Raw genomic sequence first — 22,146 nt, 5'->3', positions numbered from 1 at the left:
TCCTCCAGATCCTGCTGCGCCCCCTTGTGTCACGACCAGGCTTCGTAACAACATTGTCAAAAAGCTGGTCCCGACCGATGGCACGGTGCGCTACGATCCACGTCACTGGGCTTTCTTTGCCGAGCCTACCTCCTACCGTGCTGCTCTTGATGACGCCGACTGGCGCCCTGCCATGGAAGCGGAGTTCTCGGCTCTCCAGGAAAATCGGACCTGGACCTTTGTTCCTCGTCCGCCTGGGCAGAACGTGATCGGCTGCAAGTGGGTCTTCAAGGTCAAGTATAAGGCTGACGGTTCGCTGGACAAACTTAAACCTCATCTCGTCGCCAAGGGGTTCACACACCAGCACGGGATTGATTACTCCGACACCTTTTCCCCTGTTGTCAAACCAGCCACCATGCGACTCGTGCTCTCCCTTGCTGTCTCCAGGGGCTGGCATCTTCGACAAATCGATATAAGTAATGCCTTCCTCCATGGTGTTCTCATTGAGACAGCATATATGCAGCAACCCCCGATTTCCAAGATCCAGCTCGAGCCGACTATGTGTGCAAGCTCCACAAAGTCCCTCTATGGCCTTAAGCAGTCGCCGCGTGCTTGGTATTCTCGTCTGAGTGACGGCTGCAGCAATTGGGGTTCACCACTTCAGCTGCTGATACCTCACTGTTCATCTTCTTCCACGACGGAATCACCATGTATATGTTGGTGTATGTTGATGGTATTGTCATCGTCAGCTCCTCTTCAGCTTCCTTGGCTGCTCTTCTGCGTCAGCTGTCTGCTTCTTTTCTTGTCAAAGATCTGGGCGAGCTCAATTACTTCCTTGGCGTCGAAGTGGTCCGCAATTCAGGGGGAATCTGTCTTACCCAGCACAAGTATGCTCTTGACCTTCTTCGTCGTACTCATATGGAGAATTGCAAGCCCATTTCTACTCCCATGTGTGCACAAGAGAAGCTCACCCACGAGTCTGGCCACCTTTTGAATGAAGCTGACTCTTTTCGCTATCGCAGCACCGTGGGGGCGTTGCAGTACCTTACCCTCACCCGGCCAGATCTCTCTTATGCTGTCAACAAGGTTTGCCAGTATCTGTCGCAACCCACCGATGTGCACTATGAAGCAGTGAAGCGCATCTTGCGTTTTGTCAAGGGGACAGTCACCACCGGGCTATCTATCAAGCAGTCGAGTTCCACCGTACTGAGTGTGTTTACCGACGCTGATTGGGCAGGGTGTGGTGACGATCGACAATCAACAGGGGGTTTTGTGGTGTTCTTCGGTCCGAACCTCATTTCATGGAGTGCTCGGAAGCAGCCCACTGTTTCTCGTTCATCAACAGAGGCAGAGTATAAAGCCCTTGCCAATGGGACAACCGAAGCTATCTGGGTCCAGTCTCTCTTGAAGGAGCTGCAAGTACCACAGCCTCGACCACCTGTACTATGGTGTGATAATCTTGGGGCTACCTATCTCTCTGCAAATCCCGTTTTCCATGCAAGAACGAAGCATATAGAAGTGGATTTTCATTTTGTCAGAGAAAAGGTTGCCATGGGAGCGCTTGAAGTTCGCTATGTCTCCACTGCAGGTCAGGTCGCTGATGTCTTTACCAAACTGGCCACCAAGCAGATGTTGGAACGACTCAAGCACAATCTCAACCTCATTGCCGGTTGACATTAAGGGGGAATGTTAACCGATGTAAATCCTAACTAGTGTTAGGTGTAGATAAGGTTGTTGCCGGTCACTGTAGCATATCCGGCAGGCCTAACAACTTCTGTTGTAATCCCTTTGTAATGCTTATCTAAACCCATCGAGGTGCATATATATATGAGGCAGACCGGAGAGGATCCTCTTACGGCATCTAAACCTATCTCCCTGTTTTCCTAACTCTCTCTAGTTTGGCTCTGACTCCAACAATGACAAGTCCAGCGATGACGGGACGATGACGAAGGAGAGCAGCCGGTGGCCCGAGGTCCTATGTTAGGACAATCAGGTTTTGACCAAAATTGGCTCTGCAATGGCTGTTCTAGATGACACCACGGCAGTTTCAAGCAAAGTTATGGGTGACATAGTATGGTAATTTGGACACGTCCGTGTGGTGGTTGTTAGTGGAATGATCGGTAAGGCCTACGAGTTTTACCTGGTGTTTGTGGAAATAAAAACCATCCAATTAAAAGAAGGAAAGAAAACCGGCCACGTCGTTGGGTCACGCCACACGCACGCCCACGCTCCAGTCCGTACAAAGCAAAGCTAGCCGTTGAGCCCACTCGGGAGCACGCTAGACGAGTCAGAGCCGATCCTGGTCCAGAATCCGACCGAGCAGGTTGGCTAGCCGGTGGACTCGCCCGAGCCGGAGCCCGAGCCCGACCCCGGCTGTTTCCATGTCCAGCGACAGCGGTACACGGCTGATATACAGAGCATTCTCTCCCTGGACGTTCCCACAAACCACACGCCATTCGGCCATTTTCGCTCGCTAAAACCCCAAGGCGCCTCCAATCTCCCCGGCGTCCTCGTCGCTGTCGTTGCGCCGCCGCACCCACCCCTGCCCACGGCCGACGGGTGAGCACACTCCGACCGTGCCCGGAGCTTTCTGCCCTGCTTCGCTTTGCGTCGTCGTAATGCTGGCTGCTAATTTGGTTTGGTTCTGTACTTCTGCGTGGCGGAGATTGCAGGCGCGTGCCTGCGAGGATCGATCGACGGAAGGGACGGACCTCTGTGCGGTGATGTTCCACGCCGCGCGGCCACCGAGGCCGACGGGCGTCCCCGCTAGGCGCGGTGGTCTGCCACACGGCTACGGATGCACGGACGCGCTTCCTCCTCCTCTTCTCGCCGCGGGCGGAAGCGTCGTGCGGGCTCGCGGTGAGGCGGAGGTAGCCCATGGTCGACGCCACCAAGGGGGCAGTGATGGAGCGGGGCGCGGGGAGGCGGGAGGAATTGCGGTGGCGGTCTCGGGAGGTTTGGTCGGGGACAGCGCGGAGGGGGTTTCTGGCTTGGTGGCCGGCCAGGTTTCTCTGGAGGAAAGGGGAAGCGGCGGCGGCGAACTGGGGAGGAAGAGGGGGTTGGCGCTCGCTGCGCATCCGCCGCCCAAGCGGAGGGCCGTGTCGGCCATTCGACGGTTTCCGCCCGGTTGCGGGAGGGATGCGCCGCCTTTGATCGCGGGCGGCGGGGACGGTTTGCGGGTGGAAGCTTCACCTCCTCCGCATGGTGATTTTCGTTTATTGGAGCAGGCGGCGGCTGCTCGTCCCGCGGGCAGCGTTGGCCGTGACGACGGTGGCTTGCTGCTGGAAGCTGCGTCCGCCAATGCTGGTCTGGGTGTGCTGGAGAACGTGGCGGCTGCAGGTGACGGTGCTCCAGTGTCAGATGGGTGTCATGATAGTCCAGAGGCCGCGGTGGTGAAATCGTTAGATGGGGCAGAAGGAGTTGCTAGCTTGGTGGTGAAAGACAGGGAAAAAACAGACGGGAGCGGTGAACTGGGGATGAAGAAGGAGTCGGCGCCGATAACTCGACTGCTACCACCGAAGCGGATGATAGTATCTGCCAAGCGCCGCTTCCCTCCTGGTTGCGGGAGGGACGTAGTGGTTCCACTTGCCAGCAGAGCAAGTGGCGAGGTGGATTTGCAGTTGGAAACATTGCCTGCTCATGGTGGTTTGGGTGCACTGGAGGAGGTGGTAGCTACAGACGACCGCCGTTCTGAATCTGATCTGTGTGCCAAGGACACCGTGGAAGCTGCGAGCAAGAATGCTTTGGATGGAGTAGCAGAGGTACACGAACTAGAGGAGGGTGAGATTGCTACAGAAACTGAACATGTCCTGCATGAGCCCCAAGTTACAGTGACCAGTAGCATGCTTAAAGCTGGTAGACATGAGTTCGATGTTCCGCCAGTTGCTGCTGCGGAACCGTATGTGGCGCATTTTTCTGAGGACAAGATCCATGGGAACATGTTGCAACGCAAGGGGAAGGGTGCATCGTGGCCAGTTGCTGAAGATGTCAAGGAGATGAACAAATACGAAGGTAGCTCAGCCAAGGTTCCCGCTAAACCTTCCGCTGAAGGTCTTTCGAGAGAATATCTTCAGAATAAGAGAGGTTCTGAAAGTTGTACCATCAAAAGAACATCTGTTGATGTGGCTGCAGGGAAGTTTGGAGAAGGTCGCATGAGAAATAAGGTAACATTCACAGCTAGAAAAACAGTTCCATTACCTGTTGAAGCCAATCATAAGACTACGCTGCCTAATCTGGATAGACCCTATCCCATGGGAAAGGGGAAGGAGTCTGTTGCCACTATGAGGGAGTCCTTTGGTCCCAGGAAGAAGTTGAAGGTAAATGGTCCAGGTCAAAGTAAACGTCTTCCAGTGAATATTGCCTTTACATCTGCGTTGCTTAGCAAGGAGAAATTGAAGGATAAAAAGGCTTCCCACTTGGAAGACGATGAAATTTTGAAAGCGCTAGCTGTTAATGAAGGAAAGCTTGAAATGTACCTCAATGATCCCTCGTGTGTTCCAGCGGTATGGCGTCACATGCAACATGGTGGCCAGACTGCTGATGCTCGGAGCAAAGTCAGAATGATTTGCAGACGGTTTCAGTTTATATGCAGGACTCTAGTTCAAGCTGTGGAACAGCGTTCGCTGAATGTTCGTAGAATTGATCTTGCAGCTGACAAACTAATCAGGAAATTGCCGGGCTTTATGAAACACGGGCCTATTGTGGGTGAAGTTCCCGGTGTTGAAATTGGTGATGAGTTTCTATACAGAGTAGAGCTGGCCATTGTTGGTCTTCACCGCCCATACCAGGGAGGCATTGACACTACCAAGGATATTACTGATATTCTTGTCGCCATAAGCATTGTTGCTTCTGGAGGTTACCCTGACAAATTGTCGAGCTCAGGTGAAGTAATATACACTGGCTCTGGAGGAAAGCCTGCTGGCAAAAAGGAGAGTGAGGATCAAAAGCTCGAGCGTGGGAACCTTGCACTGAAGAATTGCATCAAAACAAAGACGCCTGTCCGTGTAATTCATGGCTTTAAAGGACAAAATAAAGAGGAATGCAGTCATTCGAAGGCCAGAGAAGTCTCAACATTTACTTATGATGGGCTCTATCATGTGGTGGATTGTTGGCAAGAAGGACTACCAGGTTCTAGGGTCTTCAAGTACAGGTTACAAAGGATTCCTGGACAACTAGAACTTCCTCTGCATGTTGCTAAAGAGTTGAGAAAGTCTGTAGTGCGTCCAGGCCTCTGCATATCTGATATATCACAAGGGAAGGAGAAGACTCCCATCTGTGTGATCAATGACATTGATAATGTACGCCCAGCATCTTTTAAATACATCACTAGAATGAAAGGCTCGTCCTTGCCTGCAAAAAGAAACCCTCAGGGTTGTGACTGCACTGATGGCTGCTCAGATTCTTCTAGCTGCGCTTGTGTTGTGAAGAACGGAGGAGAGATTCCATTTAACTTCAACGGTGCAGTTGTCCATGCAAAGCCCCTCATATTTGAGTGTGGTCCATCATGTAGGTGTCCCCCTTCATGTCATAACAGGGTCAGTCAGCTTGGTATGAAAATATCACTGGAAGTATTCAGGACATCAAAGACGGGTTGGGGTGTAAGATCCCTAAGGTCCATTGCTTCTGGCAGCTTTATTTGTGAGTATGTTGGTGAGCTCTTGCATAGCAAGGAAGCTAACCAGAGAACGAATGACGAATACATGTTTGATATAGGATGTAACTATGATATCTGGAAGGGGGAGGCATCAACTATTCCATGTCTGAATTCTTCTGGCCCTCGCTCTCTGACCATGAAAGATGAAGACTTCACAATTGATGCAGCTGAGTATGGAAATATTGGAAGATTCATAAACCATAGCTGTTCACCTAACCTCTACACACAGAATGTGCTCTGGGACCATGACGACAAAAGAGTGCCCCATATCATGTTCTTTGCTGCTGAGAATATTTCACCACTACAGGAGCTGACTTATGACTATAACTACAAAATAGATCATGTCCATGATGTGAATGGTAAGGTTAAAGTTAAATATTGCCATTGTGGTTCTCCGCAGTGCCGTGGCAGGCTCTATTAAGGCACCGATGGCTGATAGTACTAGGGTGGTTCTTTTCCAAGAAAATCCTTTGGAATGTTGTTGCTCCATCTTCTACCTTTTTGTCGATGGAGTCCTAGTAAAAAGTACGTAGATAACATGAAGTGTTCGTGAAGGTAAAAATGCAGTGGTTCTGTTATTCTGTTCCCGTAATACTACGGAATGTGGCGCTTACTCCGGAGCATCTTATGTAATTGATCACTATGCTCTGTTGATATATATTTTCTTAGATGTTGGAAGAGATATCTCCCCTGACCTCTTGTTTTGAACATTGACTGAGAATTTGACAGCTGTATGCTTCATAAACAAATTATTGATCAAAGTTGTTGTTCAATTCAACATCTAGAGAATATGGTCGTCAGGGTATGCTATTCTTTTGACTATCTTGTTTCCTCTAGATTCTTGCATCTGAACATATACATGCATAAGTAGAATGCAGCTGTCAAATGTTAAACCATTGGTGGCCATCAACTACGAAGAACATGCTGTAATTAAGAAAACCAAAGGTTTAAAGCTGCCAGGGTTAGTTACAGCCTTACAGGACACATTTTTCACAGTGCATCAGAATTGGGTGCACATCCTGTTTTATTGGGCTGATTTGTTTTTTTGAATTTGGCAGCTCGTAATCTTTGCTTAATTTAAAATTCTTTTATATCATTTGACTATGCGCGCTGTACTTAGATCAGCTTCGCTGACGAGCCATGAAAATATTTACTGAAGAGAAATATGGTTTTTAGAGTGAGAATTATCATAAAAAACAAATTATACAGAAGTACAACTGACTGGCTTCTTTTCCGACAAGAAATAAAATATCCGTCCTTGTCAAGGGATATGCTTTAGCTTTACTGTAACAGTAGTGGGATATATACATCAACAACTCTCTGGATTTTTTTTGTTTATGCTAGGCAGTTCTGTATCAAGCTACATATAAGGAGAATACAATACAAGGAAAAACTGCTTTTGATTCCTCAACTGGCAGGTATGGAAGCTGTTACACTTACTGTTTGTTCAAGATCGCTTTTTTACATCTTCTTTTGTATGAAATATTATAACTGTTCACTCAATACTGATGAAGTTGGTCTATCACTAGGCACATATATTATGCAGAAATACTGCTGGACATATTACCGTGGCGGCATCATCCGTTTCGCTGGAACTTCTAAGTAAGGACTGACATTATACAACTTCAGATTTAGAGATGGAGACAAGTTGAATGTGTATGCATTTATCAAACCTGCCTTACAGAAGGACTGACATTATAAAACTTTGGTTTAGAGATGATGCTGAACTTGATTGACATATAGTAAATCACCCCTGTGCAAAATTTGAAGTATTTCTTATCCAAAAAAAGTTTGAAATAACTTTTGCATAACTACGATATACTCATTCTTAGCATCCTTTCGCTACTCTGAACTAGTACTGTGTGCACTAGCAATGGATAATTGCTCGTACAGATCATCAGTCTTGATGGTGATGCACAATTTCTAGGCATTGAGCTACAGCAGTTCTAGTTTTCTGATCAATGTCAACAATTTCACTTTGGACATTTTTGGAGGAACGATACAAAAGAATTGACGTGCCAGAGTTAATGACATTGCTGTGATTTTTATGTCTGTCCTGCAGTCGACAGGGAAGGAATAAACACCCTTGAGAGGAAATGATGTGGCAGTGTGACACCAACCATACCTCATTCAGCATAAACTGGTAAGTGCCTGTCGGTGTAAAAAAAAAGGGGTAATTGTCTGGCTTTGGGATCTCACTCTTATCAGAAGATACTAAAATCTGTCTGTGACCAACATGTCAAAGGAACTTATGCCGAAATAGTAAAAATCGTGGGTGCTACTGAGTTACGAAGTAGTAACACAGATGGGTTTTATTTTTCCAACAGGATGCAGTCAAGAGTATTTTGGCTGCTTTCTTACCTTTTGAGTGTCCAGGGACCAGGGTCAAATCTGGAATTTTAGTTTCTCTTGTCTTTCTTTTACATCTGTTCTTCTAAATTTTAACTTGTTTCTTGATGTGATATGCACTCCCTTTGTTTGACAGGCAGTGTGTTTAGAGTTTAGACACAACGACAACGGTGCATGAAAGATGCGAGGCCTGAGGGATACGCGACACTTTGGTGATTTGGTGTTGGAGCTGGAGAACGAAAACGATGGTCCAGTGTTGATCAATCGGTGGGCAGAAGCAGGATCACCGGATCCCGCAGAGACTTCTTGATTCTTCACGGCAAGATGATCTACTCATGAACCATGATCAGTTGGTCTGTTCAGTTCAGGCCTGAAGCTTCTCCATCGGTGGAGGCTTCACAGGCTCACAGCTGAAGGCTGCCGCCACGTTCCCAGCTTCCGTTGGAGTCAAAAGGTGTTAGCATTAGCAGTAGCACCAACCCGAAAGATGCTGCTGGATCTGGTTTTGCTGGAATCGGTGAACTGCAAGCCCGTTGTTTCGTCAACATCAACATCAAGATCACGAGACCCCGACTTGACAAGATGGAAAAGAAAGAGTTTGCACGGCTCACCCCCCCCCACCCTGAAAAAAAAAGAACAGAACACAGGGCAGGCAAGAACCAGGACCTAGGTGCTTATTGTCATGGTCGTCAGTCGTCACTGCCTTTTGTCCATTCAAAGATTCCAAGCCCAGGGAAGCTCTGTATTTGCTTTGCATACAAGATTCCATATCAGAACCTATACGTTTGAATATACGTTATGCTTCCTGTATGTATGCCGATGATGTCTTGTGGGGCCACTTAATTAGGCATGCCAAGTTAGTCAAAGCTGAGAATTGATCAAAGAATGGTGATCGCTTCAAGAACAACTGTTGCTTTGACGGAAGGGGCGGAGAGCGAAGTGGATAAGTTTAGGACTGATGAGATATTCAGATAGATCTGCAGGCGTCAGTGCGTCTCTGGGTGCTGTACTGCTGTGTCACCAGGCCGGTGGTACTAGGGTGGTGGTGTCTTAACTTAATCCTCTGCATTCTGTCGCTAGTGACTGGTGATAGCCAAGTGGCTGGCATCGTAAGTGCCGGTAATTGTCAAAAAGTACTTTGCAACCTCTTGTTCCGCTAAGCAAGGGACAAAAGTTGGTAAAGCTACGTGTTTAGACTTCATAAGAGAAAATGAGTCCGACATGTACGAGCAAAAAAATATATGATAGCTCTGTTCATTTGACATGGGTAATGCAAAAAATATATTACGGAATATGATGTTTCATGTATGTAAGTTTGTCTACCATATGCATATAATCCTTCGAAACATATGTCCCGTGTTTATGAAGAACGATTAGTGTTACTATCTTCGTTTCGAATTAACCGACGTGAATTTGTATAAATGGAAGGCGTATTACTAATTATCCTGACCATCAGTTTGACGAATAATATATATGTTATGTGACACAAATATTAATATTGTTTGATTATAAAAATATGTAAACACAGTGGTATAAATTTTTGTGGCACGCAAGCTACAAATTAGTCTATTTGATGGGTAAATCTGAATATCAAAATACGTCGTATGGCTTAAAAGTGGACGAACGGAGTACTTCGTAGCCTGCCACATTCGCCACCAAGTCTTTACCTAGCAGGTTTTTTTTTCTTTTTTTTTTCTTTGCTTTCGCCTTCTTTTAAGTGTAGGCTTACTTTTGCTTGCATAGCGCAGGTGAATTAATTTGATTGGGCCAGATAAGATCGTTATCATTAGTCTCAACTAAACACGTATATTAACATTTCCTTAGACAAAGCATATCTTGCAGTGAAGTGGTCAGAACTCAGAAGCGAACCAAACATGGCCAGGAGAAAACAAAGTCAGCCCCGGTAAAAATCACCACAAGAAAACAAAGACCAAACGTGATACTCTATATACAAAGTCCTTTATAATTGCAGTAAGCCATAACTAGTAAGTAGTACGTCAGGTTAATTACCGAAGACCGTCGAAATTTCATTTTCTTTATTATAGCCGTAGTTTACCCGTCATTATCCGTAGGCAAGAAACGACAGGGGAGAGAAACCCCCTCTCCTACTCCACCTATCTGTCCAATCTGCCAGCATCCGTCACCCATCGTTTGCTCCATTCCCGTGGGATTTTTCTGTGGGATTCATCCGTTGTTTTCTTGGCTCCATAAATATCTCCCCTATATCTTAAGATGGGAGACTCTCTAAAAATATTTTTTCATAAAACTTGTCCAACTCCATCAATCTAACTTGTTTGGTTGGCACGGAATTGGCCACAGGAATTCAATCTCAAATTTCATGAAATTGCACTATAACTGATCCCAATTTCTTTCCAAAAGTCATCATTTCTCTAAAATTGTCTCTCACTCTACGAATCCATGTGGTAGACAGACATGATTTTTGAACAAGGAATTCAAATTCAACCAAATAAAATCTTATCAAAAATTGGATTTCATTTCATTTCTACCAAATGAAATGAAACGATGGTTGCCAAACAGGGTGTTAAAAGATCTCCCCTATTTTATATTTTAAGAATTTTGTGTAACCACCATTTGAAACCCAACATAATTTGACAGAAATTGAACAACAATTTGCAGCACATAATTCCAAATCCAAATTTCATTACTCTATTTACTCCAGTTTTTAGTTCAGATCATAGAACATAATTCCAAATCAAAATTTGACTGAAATTGAACAACAATTTGCAGCTATTTCATCTATTTCTTCCCCTCTCACGCTATTTCTCGTCTCTTTCTCCCTCTCCCCGTATTTCTTTATCTCTTTCTCCCTCTCTGCTTCCTCTCCTATCTTCCCCACCGAGCAGCCCGCCCGCCACTGCTCCTTGTCCCGAAGCCCGCGTCTCATCCCTTGTTGTCCGGCGCCGCCCCCATCTCATCCCGTGCTGTCCGGCGCCGCCCTCCACTCCCCTGCTGGCCGCCGCCCCCCTCCTCCTCCTCCTCCTCATCCCCTGCTGGCCGCCGCTCTCCACTCCCCTGCTGGCCGCCGACGCCCGCCCCAAATCGAACAAAAACAGAGAGAAAGGAGAAGCAGGGAAGGCGGGGAGTACCTGCAGGTGGCCAGCCCCAAATCGAACAAAACAGAGAGAAGCAGGTGGATTTTAGGGATCCCCGCCCCAACCTCGCCGGTAGGGGCAAGCAAGGATCGAGAATCGGCTGCCGTCAGGGCGATGGTGAGGCGCCGTCTCCGCAACCACCACCAACACAGTCATATGATCTTATCCTAATCAGCTCCATTGTTCTGTTTCCAGCGGAACTTCGTAGGTCCAGGTATGTATGTATCTTTCATCCACGCATGTATCCCGTGTCCTGTTGAATGGAATAGAATTTTGTTCTCGCGATTCTTTGGTGAGTTCTTTGGTTGATTGTTTAGTCGAGGTCAGGGGTTTCATTAGACTGGTGAGTGGCAAGAACTGCAAGCTTGGTTCTTGGTCGTGTTGTTGATCACTCGCGGCGTTTCCTTTGCTTGGGGGCAGATCCATGCGTGTTGTTCTATCTAGTACTCCCTCTGATCCTAAATTCTTGACTCAAATTTGCCCAAATATGGATGTATCTATTCTTAAAAAGCGTCTAGATACATCTAATATTTCGACAACAATTTAGGATCGGAGGGAGTATTTCTCAGTGTCTCTGTATTCTTTATATGAAATGGAATCGAATAGCTTTGTCAACTTGCAAAACGTTTCTTCTTGTTTACTTATCAAGGTCTGTCAGAGACTTCTAATCGACTAGCTCAGTTAGTACCACATCCACATTCAGTCTCTTTGAGAGCAGATTGTTAGGTCGTTAATTAAAGATTAGTACTATGGTCGAGCCCGTTTAGTGATTATGAAATCATAAAGTAGGAGTAATATTCAAAATGCCTTATGCATTGTTTAGTTGAGGAATGAAATTCACAGTCTAAGTTTGCTAGTTTGTAAAAACCCTATAATTTTCTACTCCCTCTGATCCATAATAAGTGTCTCAGACTTAGTACAAAGTTAGTACAAAATTGTACTGAACCTGAGATACTATGGATCAGAGGGAGTATTGTACATTATTGGGTGTTGCCCTTTTCTAGATTTTCCTCTTATACAGTAGTGTTTTTCTACATACCTGTCTGTTGTGTATGGGAGTATCACATTTCCGAAGTAAGAAATTTCTCCAAATGGACTTTGTATTTCTGTTTACGGATATTTCTGAAATTTGATTGCCAAAACGAAAGTTGGTTAATTCTCATGAGAAGCATTACCAGGGAATAGCGAGTCCATAATGTAACCCTTAATATCACAAATTTCTTTCAAAATTAACCAAATGTTTCAATAATATATAGTGGAAATTCATTTGCCGTCAAGGCGTCAACTCCAGTTTTTCATTTAGAAACATTTTCAAAAACTTGTTCTGAATCCATTAACCAAATACAGATCCACTACACGATGCTGTGTCAAAAAAATAAAAGAAAACGGAAACATGAATTTGCTTTAACATTCTGATAACTTGCCAATTCGGTTGATTTATTTTGTATATTTATAGCACATAGATTATCCTAAATTCCTAATAAACTTAAATAACAGAGCATAGTTTCAAGTTTGTCAGGAAGTCAGTAAGAATAATATACTTACCAGTTACCATTTGCATATCTAGCTGTATGGCATTCTTTTATATTTGTTACCGCAGTCATGCTTCTTATGTAATGCCCATCGGATTGTTTTTCATGCAGTATCCAGTTTTGTTTTGCCGCAGTTATGCTTCTTATGTAATGCCCATCGGATTATTTTTCATGCAGTATCCAGTTTTGTTTCACACCTGTGGTCATTCTGGAAGAAGATGGCTTGATATCAGTTCTTCTATGATACCTTAGCCGAAGTCACTCAGCTCTTTGGACAGAGACCTCTTTGTTTAAACTCGTTAAACAATATCTGTAGTCTGGTCTACTCAGCCCATGCAATTTCTTGTAAAATCAAGGCCGTAACTTGGCTTTAATCAATATGACAATTTGTACATCACTTGGATTATGTGGTTGCACCTTAAAGTCTTTGATCCAGTTTTTTCTTTTCTTGGGGTGTGATTTTTTGGCCACCACTGATGAGAAGTATTTTGTTCTGGACAGATTTGTGATTGCTGCAAGCTATGGCTGCCGCTGAAGCAAGGGCTGCTTGGCAACGTGCTGCAAACCGTTGCATGGTTCAGGAGGACAGAAAGAGAGCTCCCAAACTAGCCTGTTGTCCATTGTCATCTGAACAACATGGTACAAATAATGGAAACTCTACAACTTCAGAAGGTCGTCCTATCTCCAATTTCGTGCCTCTGAGCTGTAATCCCATAAACTCTAATCTGCCACAAGATATCAGATGGCGGTTTCAGTTACAGCCAAATTTTAGGGTCCAGAAGGATCTTGCTAGTGAGCAACGATGTTTTTTGGGCAGGGAGATTGGTGAGAAAGAAGTGGAGGATTCAGGACCAATGTCTAAACATGAGGAACCGTTACTCCGTGGAACGGTTATCAACAACCCTGAGAAGGGTGAGGACGTTTTTGAGCCTCCATCGATGAATTCAACAGATTTTGTGAAACATTCTTCTGAGACAGGCTCAGAGGAAAGGAAGACAATTGTTGGCTATTCTCAAGTTCCTCTCAAATGCAGAGGTAATGTTAGCATCAGCGACTGTTTGTGTGATGACAAAAAATTCCAGGATTTCAGAAGTTCTTGTCCACCACCTTTGAAGAACCAACAAAAAGTTAATTCTAATATAGATGTGTCTTGGAAAGAAGGTGAAAAGGCTCAGCCATGGTGGCAGATCACTGATGAGAATGAGCTAGCTTCACTGGTTGCAGAAAAGGCAATGCAGCATATCGAGAATTGTGATCTGCCAAGACCTGCCCAGGTAGTTCGGGTGCATGGGACAGAATATAATCAAGAAAATATGGGTGAGTATGAAGGATCATCATGTTCTGCAGGTAGAGTGTCGCATTCTTATCCTGGACAGTCTGAACATATTCAGTTCAGTTATAACAGCACAGATGAGTTCGGTTTGTCTAATGATGCAGTTTGGCAGGAGCAGAAAAGAAATAACACATACAGGTGTCTACTCTTCACACCTACATTTATGTTATTTCCCTCATTGATATCTGAAGTTTAGAGGATTCATCAGTCATCATTTACCCACTAAATATTACAAGTAGATTTAGCATCAAGAAAAAGATGAACAAACTCCTCCCAATTCACTAAAATAGTCAAATGGAATATTGTTATCTGTGAACTGTTTGGTGCCAGTCGATACATAGTATAATTCTATTACACTTCTCCTTCCTTTTTTTTAAAGGAAACTTTGATATATCTTGTGGCATCTATTTTATTCAAAATGTTAGCAACACGTAGCTAATTTGCTTATTTATGTTTGAACAATAAGCCACACAACTCCACAGTTCACTGCTACATTTTCCAAGTACTTGATTCCCTGCTCACCCCTTGAAGATTCCAGTTTCTTTCATATTATGCAGTTCCATTTGTTTCACGGTCACATGTTTATTTCATAACCCTTCATTCATGCAGTGGTGCACAGGTTTTTTCTAGGAGTAACCATACAGCACCTGAAAGCAAACAAATGCCCCTGAATCCATCTGAGCGGGCTCAACTTTTGGAGGCACTCCGTCATTCACAAACACGCGCTAGGGAAGCCGAGATGGCTGCCAAGGAAGCACACAGTGACAAAGACGACGCGATCACGCTGTTGCTCCAACAGGCCTCACATCTCTTTGCGTGCAAGCAGTGGTTGAAATTATTACAGCTGGAGAACATATGCCTCCAGCTCAAGCACAAACGAAACCGGCATCAGATAGCAGCCTTGATGAAAGAACTCCCATGGTTGTCGCTGAACGAGAAACCAGCACCGAAAGAAGAGAGAAAAGATTGGACAGGGAGGAAAGGCAGGAGGAGGCAGAAGAAGAGAGGTTGCTTCTGTGACGCCATCCTATTTGCTTTCGGTTTAGGCCTTGCTGGTGCGGGTTTGCTTCTTGGCTGGACTCTTGGGTGGCTGCTGCCGAAGTTGTAAGATTTTCGTAGTTTGTCCGAGACTATGTAGCTAGGCAAGTATTTCGCGTGCAAGTGCGACCGACTGAAATAGTCAAACCGATAGGCTCCTGTCGATTTGGAAACCGCGGTGGTTTGAAGCCATGAATGTATATATGTAAATATATGTGGGTTGGGTGTTTGAATTTTTATAGTAAAGAGAGAGGGAGAGAGAGAGTTCTTGAGCTGGGGAGTCAAAATTCATCTCTCGTGCTTAAGAAAACTGATAACCGTTCGTAAATAGATGTAAATATTTTTTTTCTTGAGACTATTGTTTAACTTGCACCGTTAATACTGTATATCAAAATATTCAGATTGCTTGGGAGATTAATAATTATTACTCCGTCTGTTTCATATCAATTGTTATGGAAAATACATATGAAAAATATGGAACGGCAATTGTTATGGAAAATACATATGAAAAATATGGAACGGAGGGAGTATTTGTTATGAAAAATACATATGAAAATTAGCAGTCAAACCTAGATGTTGTAGATTGTCCAAAGGAGATGGTATTCTAACCCACATAACTTTGTTTTGATTCCTTTCCAAAAATAAATTAGACATAAACACATTATGATATAAAACAACTTTTCTTTTTTGTAAAATTTAGGTAAAATGCATGATCATGTGTCTTGTATAAATATTTTAGCTTCACTACTGAATAGCACACCACTGAAACTTGTTTTTCTTTCATGTAGGGTGCATATAGCTATATTTTGCATCAAATTTGAGATAAGTGCTTGTTTTGCTCATGCATGTATTTTTTTTAAATGCATTACATTTTTGTGGAGATATATTTTTTTATTTCAACTTGAAAAAAATCCATTTTATTTTATGTCGAAATTAGTAAAGTGTATTGCTAGTACAGAGTGCATTTTTTCTACAGCGAAACCGTCTCGGTTTGGATGTTTTTGTTTTCGCAGTGCGTGTGATCCTCGGCTGGGTAGATGCTACGTACGCTTTCCCGTCGCCGGCATCCTCTAGCCGAGACTGCAACGGATGCTCTTGCCCTCAATCAACTCGCTGCGGCGGCCGTCAGCCGCCAGGCAGTGCCCGCCTGTCAGAAACTCTGAACCTCAGCAAGTGTCGATTCTTCAGTTAAGTGTTGTCGCTTTGAAAGTTACCGCTGAAGAAACACTGTTCTTTCTCCTTTGCCGCTTTACTTTAAGCTTTTACTGTTCTTCGGCTTTATAAGTCAGAAACTGCGTGAGACTTTAGGACTTTTGATCCCTTGGATTGTAACCCTAGCCGCCGTACGAGTGAGCTAAGAGGAAACACCAAAATACTAAAAACATTATAAAGCCAAAAATTCCCCAAAAATAGCTCGATTCCTGTGTGCTTTGCGTGAGATTTCCGTTGTTGTTGTTCCGCATATCTCTGTTCTTAACACCGCCCCCGCCCCGCCCGCCCATCCGCATTCCTTCTCGCCTCTGCCAATAGCTATAGATAGCGCTGGTCGCCCTAGTTCCGATGCGCCCCAGGTGTTCGTGGTAATGCCCAAGCCACACCTCATCAGCGGATCAACCAAATTTCGACCGTAGCTCCGCCACTGCGTTATGGCTTCGGCAGAGCAATGCGAGAAGCCAGAAACCTGCGGCTTGCGCAGTAGTAGGCCGTAGTGCGAAACCTGGTTTGCTTCCTTCAGCGTATCGTAGCAGTCTCGTTTCCTTCTGCCGCAGATTTGCTCTGGAACTGCATCTATCCAGTGGATTCAGCGGAACGTGATTTCGAGGTGCCAAACTTCGTCACGCTGATTAGGTACGCGCTCCCTTTCTCTCAACTGACATGATCCTTTTGCTCACACTAGTTCTGAGGCGATTCAGGAATTTTTTGGTTCAGTCAAATAATTGTGCCGTTCCAATCCAGTGTTTAACCCTTGTCCTCTTGCGTATTTGTATTGCAATTCACTCAAGTGAATCACTTTCTGCAGTTATAGATAACATCGAGTGCTCTGCAGTCTGCACGTTTATTCTTCATAACTTCCATATGCTGTGACTACATGTAGTAGAGTTTGTTTTGTCCACAACCATCATTTGAAATGCTCTCCGTAAAACATCCAATGGAGCAAGAAGGGCCGGAATGTAAAACCAACACAATATTTTAGCAGGCCATATATTTTCACATGAATGGTAAGAATACAAATGATACTCCTAACTTTTCTTTCTGTGGTGGTCGTTGATGAATCTCTTCAAAAATTACTATGTACTTCTCTCCTAAATCACTTTCTTACTTGATGAACTGGATAAGGTCCAAGAATCTATTATACTCCAGCCGCTCGTCCTAATCTTTCCCTTAGGATCTTCACTCCCATGTATCTGCATATCAAACACAACGAAGAAAGATCAACCCCTGGAGTTGAATCTTTTATTTATTTATGAAAAATGAAAATTGCACTATATTTTGTTTTGAGCTATACCTGCCCATCATCATGACTGTGGCTTGGGGATTGGTTCCTGGCGACCTAGAGAATGTTGATCCGTCGATCACCCGGAGGCCTGATGTGCCTATCACTCGGTAATTTTGGTCAACCACCTTGCCCACATGGCATCCACCATGATAATGCCAGATGGTGACAACTGTATCCTTGCAAAACTGCTCGAAGGATGTGCTATCATCTGTGTGCTTCGGTATCAAGTTTATGTTAGCTGTTACACTCATGTTGAGCAACTTTTCCATAGGATATTGAGCACCTTTCGGAGTAAAGTTAGAGAAAGTGTTTGTATGCATTATTCTCTCGATGGTCTTTATCCCATAAACACATCGTCTCAGATCCTGTGGATGCTTGAAGTAGTTGAAGGTGACATTGGGATTGCTGTTGGCATCAGTATCCACAAGAACTAGGTTGCCAGTAGACAGTGGCCCATCAATCTTCGAAAGAATAAACCCCCCATGAAATACTTCTTTCGGCAGGCTATTTTTATTTTGTACATACTTACGGACTGCTTCTAAACTTCGTTGGTTTGGAGGAATCGTCGACAGCTGCCCAATCTGCATTCAGATGGCAATAAAGTAAGTAGAGGTAGGCATGAAAAATGTCATGCTTTTTAAAAGGGAATTGGACACATGCTTAAGTCTTTATTTTATTTTGAAGAAATTTCATTCTGATACAAAGGAATTCTGTTTTATATGTGTTATCAATAAGAAAGTAGGGAGTTGTAAATTAGTCTAGCTGCTACTTAATTTGACGGCTACCTACATGTTAGTGAACATTTCTGATTCATCTATGTTCTTATCTTGGGTACCTGCAAAGTTAAGTTTAAGTGGTAAAGATTTTGGAAACTTGGGAAGTTTGCTCCCAAAAAGCCAATTTAGGGTGCATCTTTTCTTAAGATTGCTCATGCAAGATGTTATGTTCTGCACAAAAGCCTTTATGGTGCACCATGGTACTTGTAATGAATTCATTGAATTTTATTCAAGTAAACAAGCAATATTGATGACAAACCTCAGCAGACATGATTCCATGGTGGCAGTGGATGCTGTCCGCTGTCTGGCTGAAACCACTGCTGGCTTCGATGAACACACCATCATCAGTTATTCCAACAGTCTCAATAAGAGATTGCTTTGGGGGATTCTCGGTAGGTATAAATACGGAGTTCATTGGGTTATCTGACATTCCTTTACCCACATGTTCACTGTGTAGGACTACAGAAATGTTATGCTTCGTAAGTTCACTCCTTGGTCCAATGCCACTGATCAATAACAGCTGGGGGCTTCCAATTGCACCGGCAGAGACAATAACCTCACTGCGTCTCTTTTGGATGAGAAAGGCTTGTTGGTCCCCGCCATTCTCATCCTTGAATTGAACTCCAATAGCACTTGGCCGATGCCCTGTGCAAAGATGAGGTTAATATAACAAGTTGACAATACCGTACCCAACCTTGTTGTTTGAAGTATCTCTATTCCCTAGTTTCCTTGTTATTGAAGCGGACAGCGATTATGTGCAGAAGAAATTGTTTGTCTGGTGCTGGTAACCAGACTACTCAGTGGGTGCCGAGATTAACTGGAACCGGTCAAATGCAACAACTGTTGCCAACGAGAAAAAAAGACAACTAGTCATCATATCACAAAGGTACGTGAAAACATGTGCTTTGGTGATAACACAGATTTGTAAGGGGACGTTGTGGGTTTGAATCTCAAAACACCACTTTGTTATTCATTTTTGTATTAATAAATTCAAAATTGTACTTAGAATTTTGGGAAACAGTTTCCCGGATTTTGTTTTGTGATTTCAAGTTACCATATTCTCACAACGCTCCTGGTTATTTTTTACCTTTGCTCATCTCGAAAATTATTTTGTTCACACTAGCATGAAGCAGCACTCTGAGATTGGCAGGATTTCCAGCAGCTAGGAGGTCAGCAGCAGTGTGCCGGTACCCAGTCTCATCAAAGATGGTTCCCCCAACTTTGGTTCCAGATATATGGTCATAGCTATATCCATTGTAAGGCGAGACCCCTGCTTCAAGCAGCCCATCCCGCAGGGCAGCTTGCCAAGGTGCAATGTTTGGCCAATGCACAACCCTCTCTTCGACCCAAGGGTAGGACTGATTCACCAACTCTTCATCCCATCCTGCGTCCTGCACAAATCTGCAAGGACAAGCACGTTTAATTGATTAAAAACTTATAATTGTAGCTGCAAATCTTGTATGAAACCAGGTTTTATGCTATCTATAGGTGCCCATAGGCTTATCTTAGCAATTTCCTTCTTATACAATAAGATTTCAGCAGAACTGGCATATATTTTCTAGTTCGACACTGCAGATTTATCACGAACTCTGACACTGTAATGATTAATGAATTCTGCTATGATATTCCCAGCATGAAGTTTGACAATGCATTACTGGTCATGATATTTAATGTCCTGGGGCTACCATTAATATGTCGTACAACTGCAAAACAATTTTAGCACTATGATACTCAACTAAAGCTATGAAAGAAATCCATCTAAAAATCCTACACCCTCCGACCCATATTGCTTGTCTCAAATTTGCCCAAATATGGATGTATCTATGTTTAAAAAGCGTCTAGATACATGTAATATTTCGACAAGTAATTCCGGCCAGAGGGAGTATTACAAATTCCCAATCAAAGCATAAGGCCTCTTAAGGCCCAGGTACGATAGTAGAAAATTTTGGACATTTAATGGTTACCTCTTGGCCTAGCAATCATGACTGCCTTGTAAGGTCCTATATTGTACTGTAATGCGTACAAGTGGAAACTGAAACAGATACTGGTAGCTAAGGTTGTGCTAGTGAGCTCAGGATTACTGGGAGTGGTAGCCACTTACCTGCACACGTTTCTGAAAAAGTTTGTCCAGCCTACATGGCTTCTCCCATTGGCCATTTTGCTGACTTTTAGCATCGAGACTAATGCAATCTTGCTTAAGACAGAAGATATAGACTGGTTTATGAATGTGACATACCAACACACCTACAAGGAGGACTAAGCTTGAGTAGCTCTGAATTATCCTGGTATGTCTCTGGTCAGCTTGCTTCCTATTCAGGCTATTAAACTAACTACTTGTTTCGCTTTGTCTTAAGTTAACTTTTAAGCTTAATAGAACTTAAGTTAGGTTAGACAGCTAAACTTAGTATGAAATGTACAGATACATGACATACTGTGTACCTTTGGTTGGCTCGGCTGTAGAAGCCGGCATTGATACATGTTCCTCCACCTAGAACCCTTGCACGGGCATTGATGACACCATCAGTGGAGATGAAACCCTGAGATGGTGAATTTGGCGACTCATCGGCCAGACAAATGTGGAAGTTCTCAAGGTATGAGATGTTGCGGTTTCCGTATGGAGATCCACCTCTCTCCAGCAAGAGCACTTTGTACTTCTTGGACAGCGTTGCTGCCAACGGGCATCCAGACGTTCCCCCGCCAACAATGATGTAGTCATATGTATCATGCTGCATTTCGGAGAAACTGCTTGCCTTCCGGAGTGGAGGGAGATCCAGTGTGGCTGAATTGTTTCTTCCTGTAAGTTCAAGTGTTTCATGTTATTACGTGAAGTTAGTTGGTTTCAGGTAAAGATTCAATCACTTTTTTCTTCTGCTTGATATATAAGGATATCCCAGCCCTGTTATGCTAAACACTTCATCTTATTCATCAGGTTTTGTCGGGTTATCTCCTGTCGAGACAAAAGAAAAAAAGGGAAGGCACACCATTCCGCCCTTTCTTTTTTCAACTTTCCAGCTCTCTAATTTGATGATGCTTTCTTATGCATCATTTATTTATACCAAAGATGCTTATAATAGCGGGAGTGCCACTTCAGGGCAAAGAAACAACTACATAATCAGAATGTAGAATAATTAGGAGAAGATGACGGGCTTTGTTAGAAGTCTTTGTGTAGCAAAATATCTAAATAAAGGCACATAAAATCCTGAGCGAGGTCAAAATCTCTAGATAACAGCCATTGTGGTATACCAAGCTGATTGAAGAAAGAAAGCGAGAGAACATTGAGGAATCAAAGTCCAACGTCTGAAAAACTGAGCTTTCTTTGAAGGGCGATGATTCACATTGATGATCTGAGAAAGCATAGATAAACTGAAGTAGATGGAATGTACCTTGAGATAATCTGATAAAGCAGAGGAACACCAAGATCTTGAAGAATACCCCTCCGCTGCTCAAAGCCATTGGAACCCAAAGGGTACCTAGGCGGGATTCCAAGCTTGAGCAACCCCCTTCCCCCCTGCTTCCCTTGGTTTTTTTGTCCCTTCCACCTCCGACCCTGCGTACTTGCCTTCTGTCTCTTGCCTTCCCTGATCACCTTGCAACCTTGCCCAGTTCATTTCATTTGTTTATCTAGACAGTAGCAGCACTGAGGGATTGTGAGTGCCACTGGGTACATGCATTCAACAGCGCTCACCCACACCATTAATTGCTATTCAATGCGGAGGCAGCACTGTTCAGTACAACTTTGATTTATGGACTCATCAGCCAACCAACCATGACTAAACTTCTGTGAATATATATTGCTTGACAACCATATCCCCCCTCTCATTTTCAAATTTAATCATGTTTTTTGTGCATTTTAAGCCAGCGTAGTTCTTTCCCCCT

General features: G+C 44.0%; 3 protein-coding genes and 1 long non-coding RNA gene across 7 annotated transcripts; 3 read left to right on the top strand and 1 right to left on the bottom strand.

The window, feature by feature from the left end:
- Window positions 1–2,418: 2,418 nt before the first annotated feature.
- LOC100840833 (histone-lysine N-methyltransferase, H3 lysine-9 specific SUVH6) lies at window positions 2,419–9,289 on the top strand. 2 transcript variants are annotated; one of them, XM_024460454.1, is made up of 6 exons: window positions 2,419–2,538; window positions 2,652–5,991; window positions 6,981–7,050; window positions 7,162–7,234; window positions 7,695–7,775; window positions 8,118–9,289. In XM_024460454.1, exons 2-4 carry the CDS (start codon window positions 2,703–2,705, stop codon window positions 7,232–7,234), a joined length of 3,432 nt encoding a protein of 1,143 aa, XP_024316222.1. In that variant the 5' UTR covers window positions 2,419–2,538; window positions 2,652–2,702; the 3' UTR covers window positions 7,695–7,775; window positions 8,118–9,289. The 2 variants fall into 2 exon arrangements, with proteins under 2 accessions (XP_024316222.1, XP_010236682.2); XM_010238380.3 differs by having other exon boundaries at window positions 6,977–7,050.
- Window positions 9,290–10,789: 1,500 nt separating this feature from the next.
- Window positions 10,790–15,415, top strand: LOC100831357. 2 transcript variants are annotated; one of them, XM_024461799.1, is made up of 4 exons: window positions 10,790–11,211; window positions 11,290–11,308; window positions 13,128–14,097; window positions 14,569–15,415. In XM_024461799.1, exons 3-4 carry the CDS (start codon window positions 13,148–13,150, stop codon window positions 15,065–15,067), a joined length of 1,449 nt encoding a protein of 482 aa, XP_024317567.1. In that variant the 5' UTR covers window positions 10,790–11,211; window positions 11,290–11,308; window positions 13,128–13,147; the 3' UTR covers window positions 15,068–15,415. The 2 variants fall into 2 exon arrangements, with proteins under 2 accessions (XP_024317567.1, XP_003574449.1); XM_003574401.4 differs by having other exon boundaries at window positions 10,791–11,308.
- Window positions 15,416–17,022: 1,607 nt separating this feature from the next.
- Window positions 17,023–21,963, bottom strand: LOC100830847 (protein HOTHEAD). 2 transcript variants are annotated; one of them, XM_024461956.1, is made up of 7 exons: window positions 21,654–21,963; window positions 20,710–21,064; window positions 20,372–20,464; window positions 19,358–19,671; window positions 18,530–18,915; window positions 17,504–18,075; window positions 17,023–17,402 (listed from the first exon to the last, which is right to left on the bottom strand). In XM_024461956.1, exons 1-7 carry the CDS (start codon window positions 21,721–21,723, stop codon window positions 17,348–17,350), a joined length of 1,845 nt encoding a protein of 614 aa, XP_024317724.1. In that variant the 5' UTR covers window positions 21,724–21,963; the 3' UTR covers window positions 17,023–17,347. The 2 variants fall into 2 exon arrangements, with proteins under 2 accessions (XP_024317724.1, XP_003574447.1); XM_003574399.4 differs by lacking the exon at window positions 20,372–20,464 and having other exon boundaries at window positions 21,654–21,951.
- LOC104583708 lies at window positions 18,788–19,337 on the top strand. Its single transcript, XR_002965250.1, has 2 exons — window positions 18,788–18,930; window positions 19,032–19,337. It is a non-coding gene; the product is annotated as an uncharacterized LOC104583708 (long non-coding RNA).
- Window positions 21,964–22,146: the final 183 nt, after the last annotated feature.

This window comes from Brachypodium distachyon, chromosome 3, assembly GCF_000005505.3.
Source record: "Brachypodium distachyon strain Bd21 chromosome 3, Brachypodium_distachyon_v3.0, whole genome shotgun sequence".
Taxonomy (NCBI): Eukaryota; Viridiplantae; Streptophyta; class Magnoliopsida; order Poales; family Poaceae; genus Brachypodium; species Brachypodium distachyon.
Note: the sequence above shows the minus strand (reverse complement) of the source record. Positions and strands in the feature narration are given on the sequence as shown.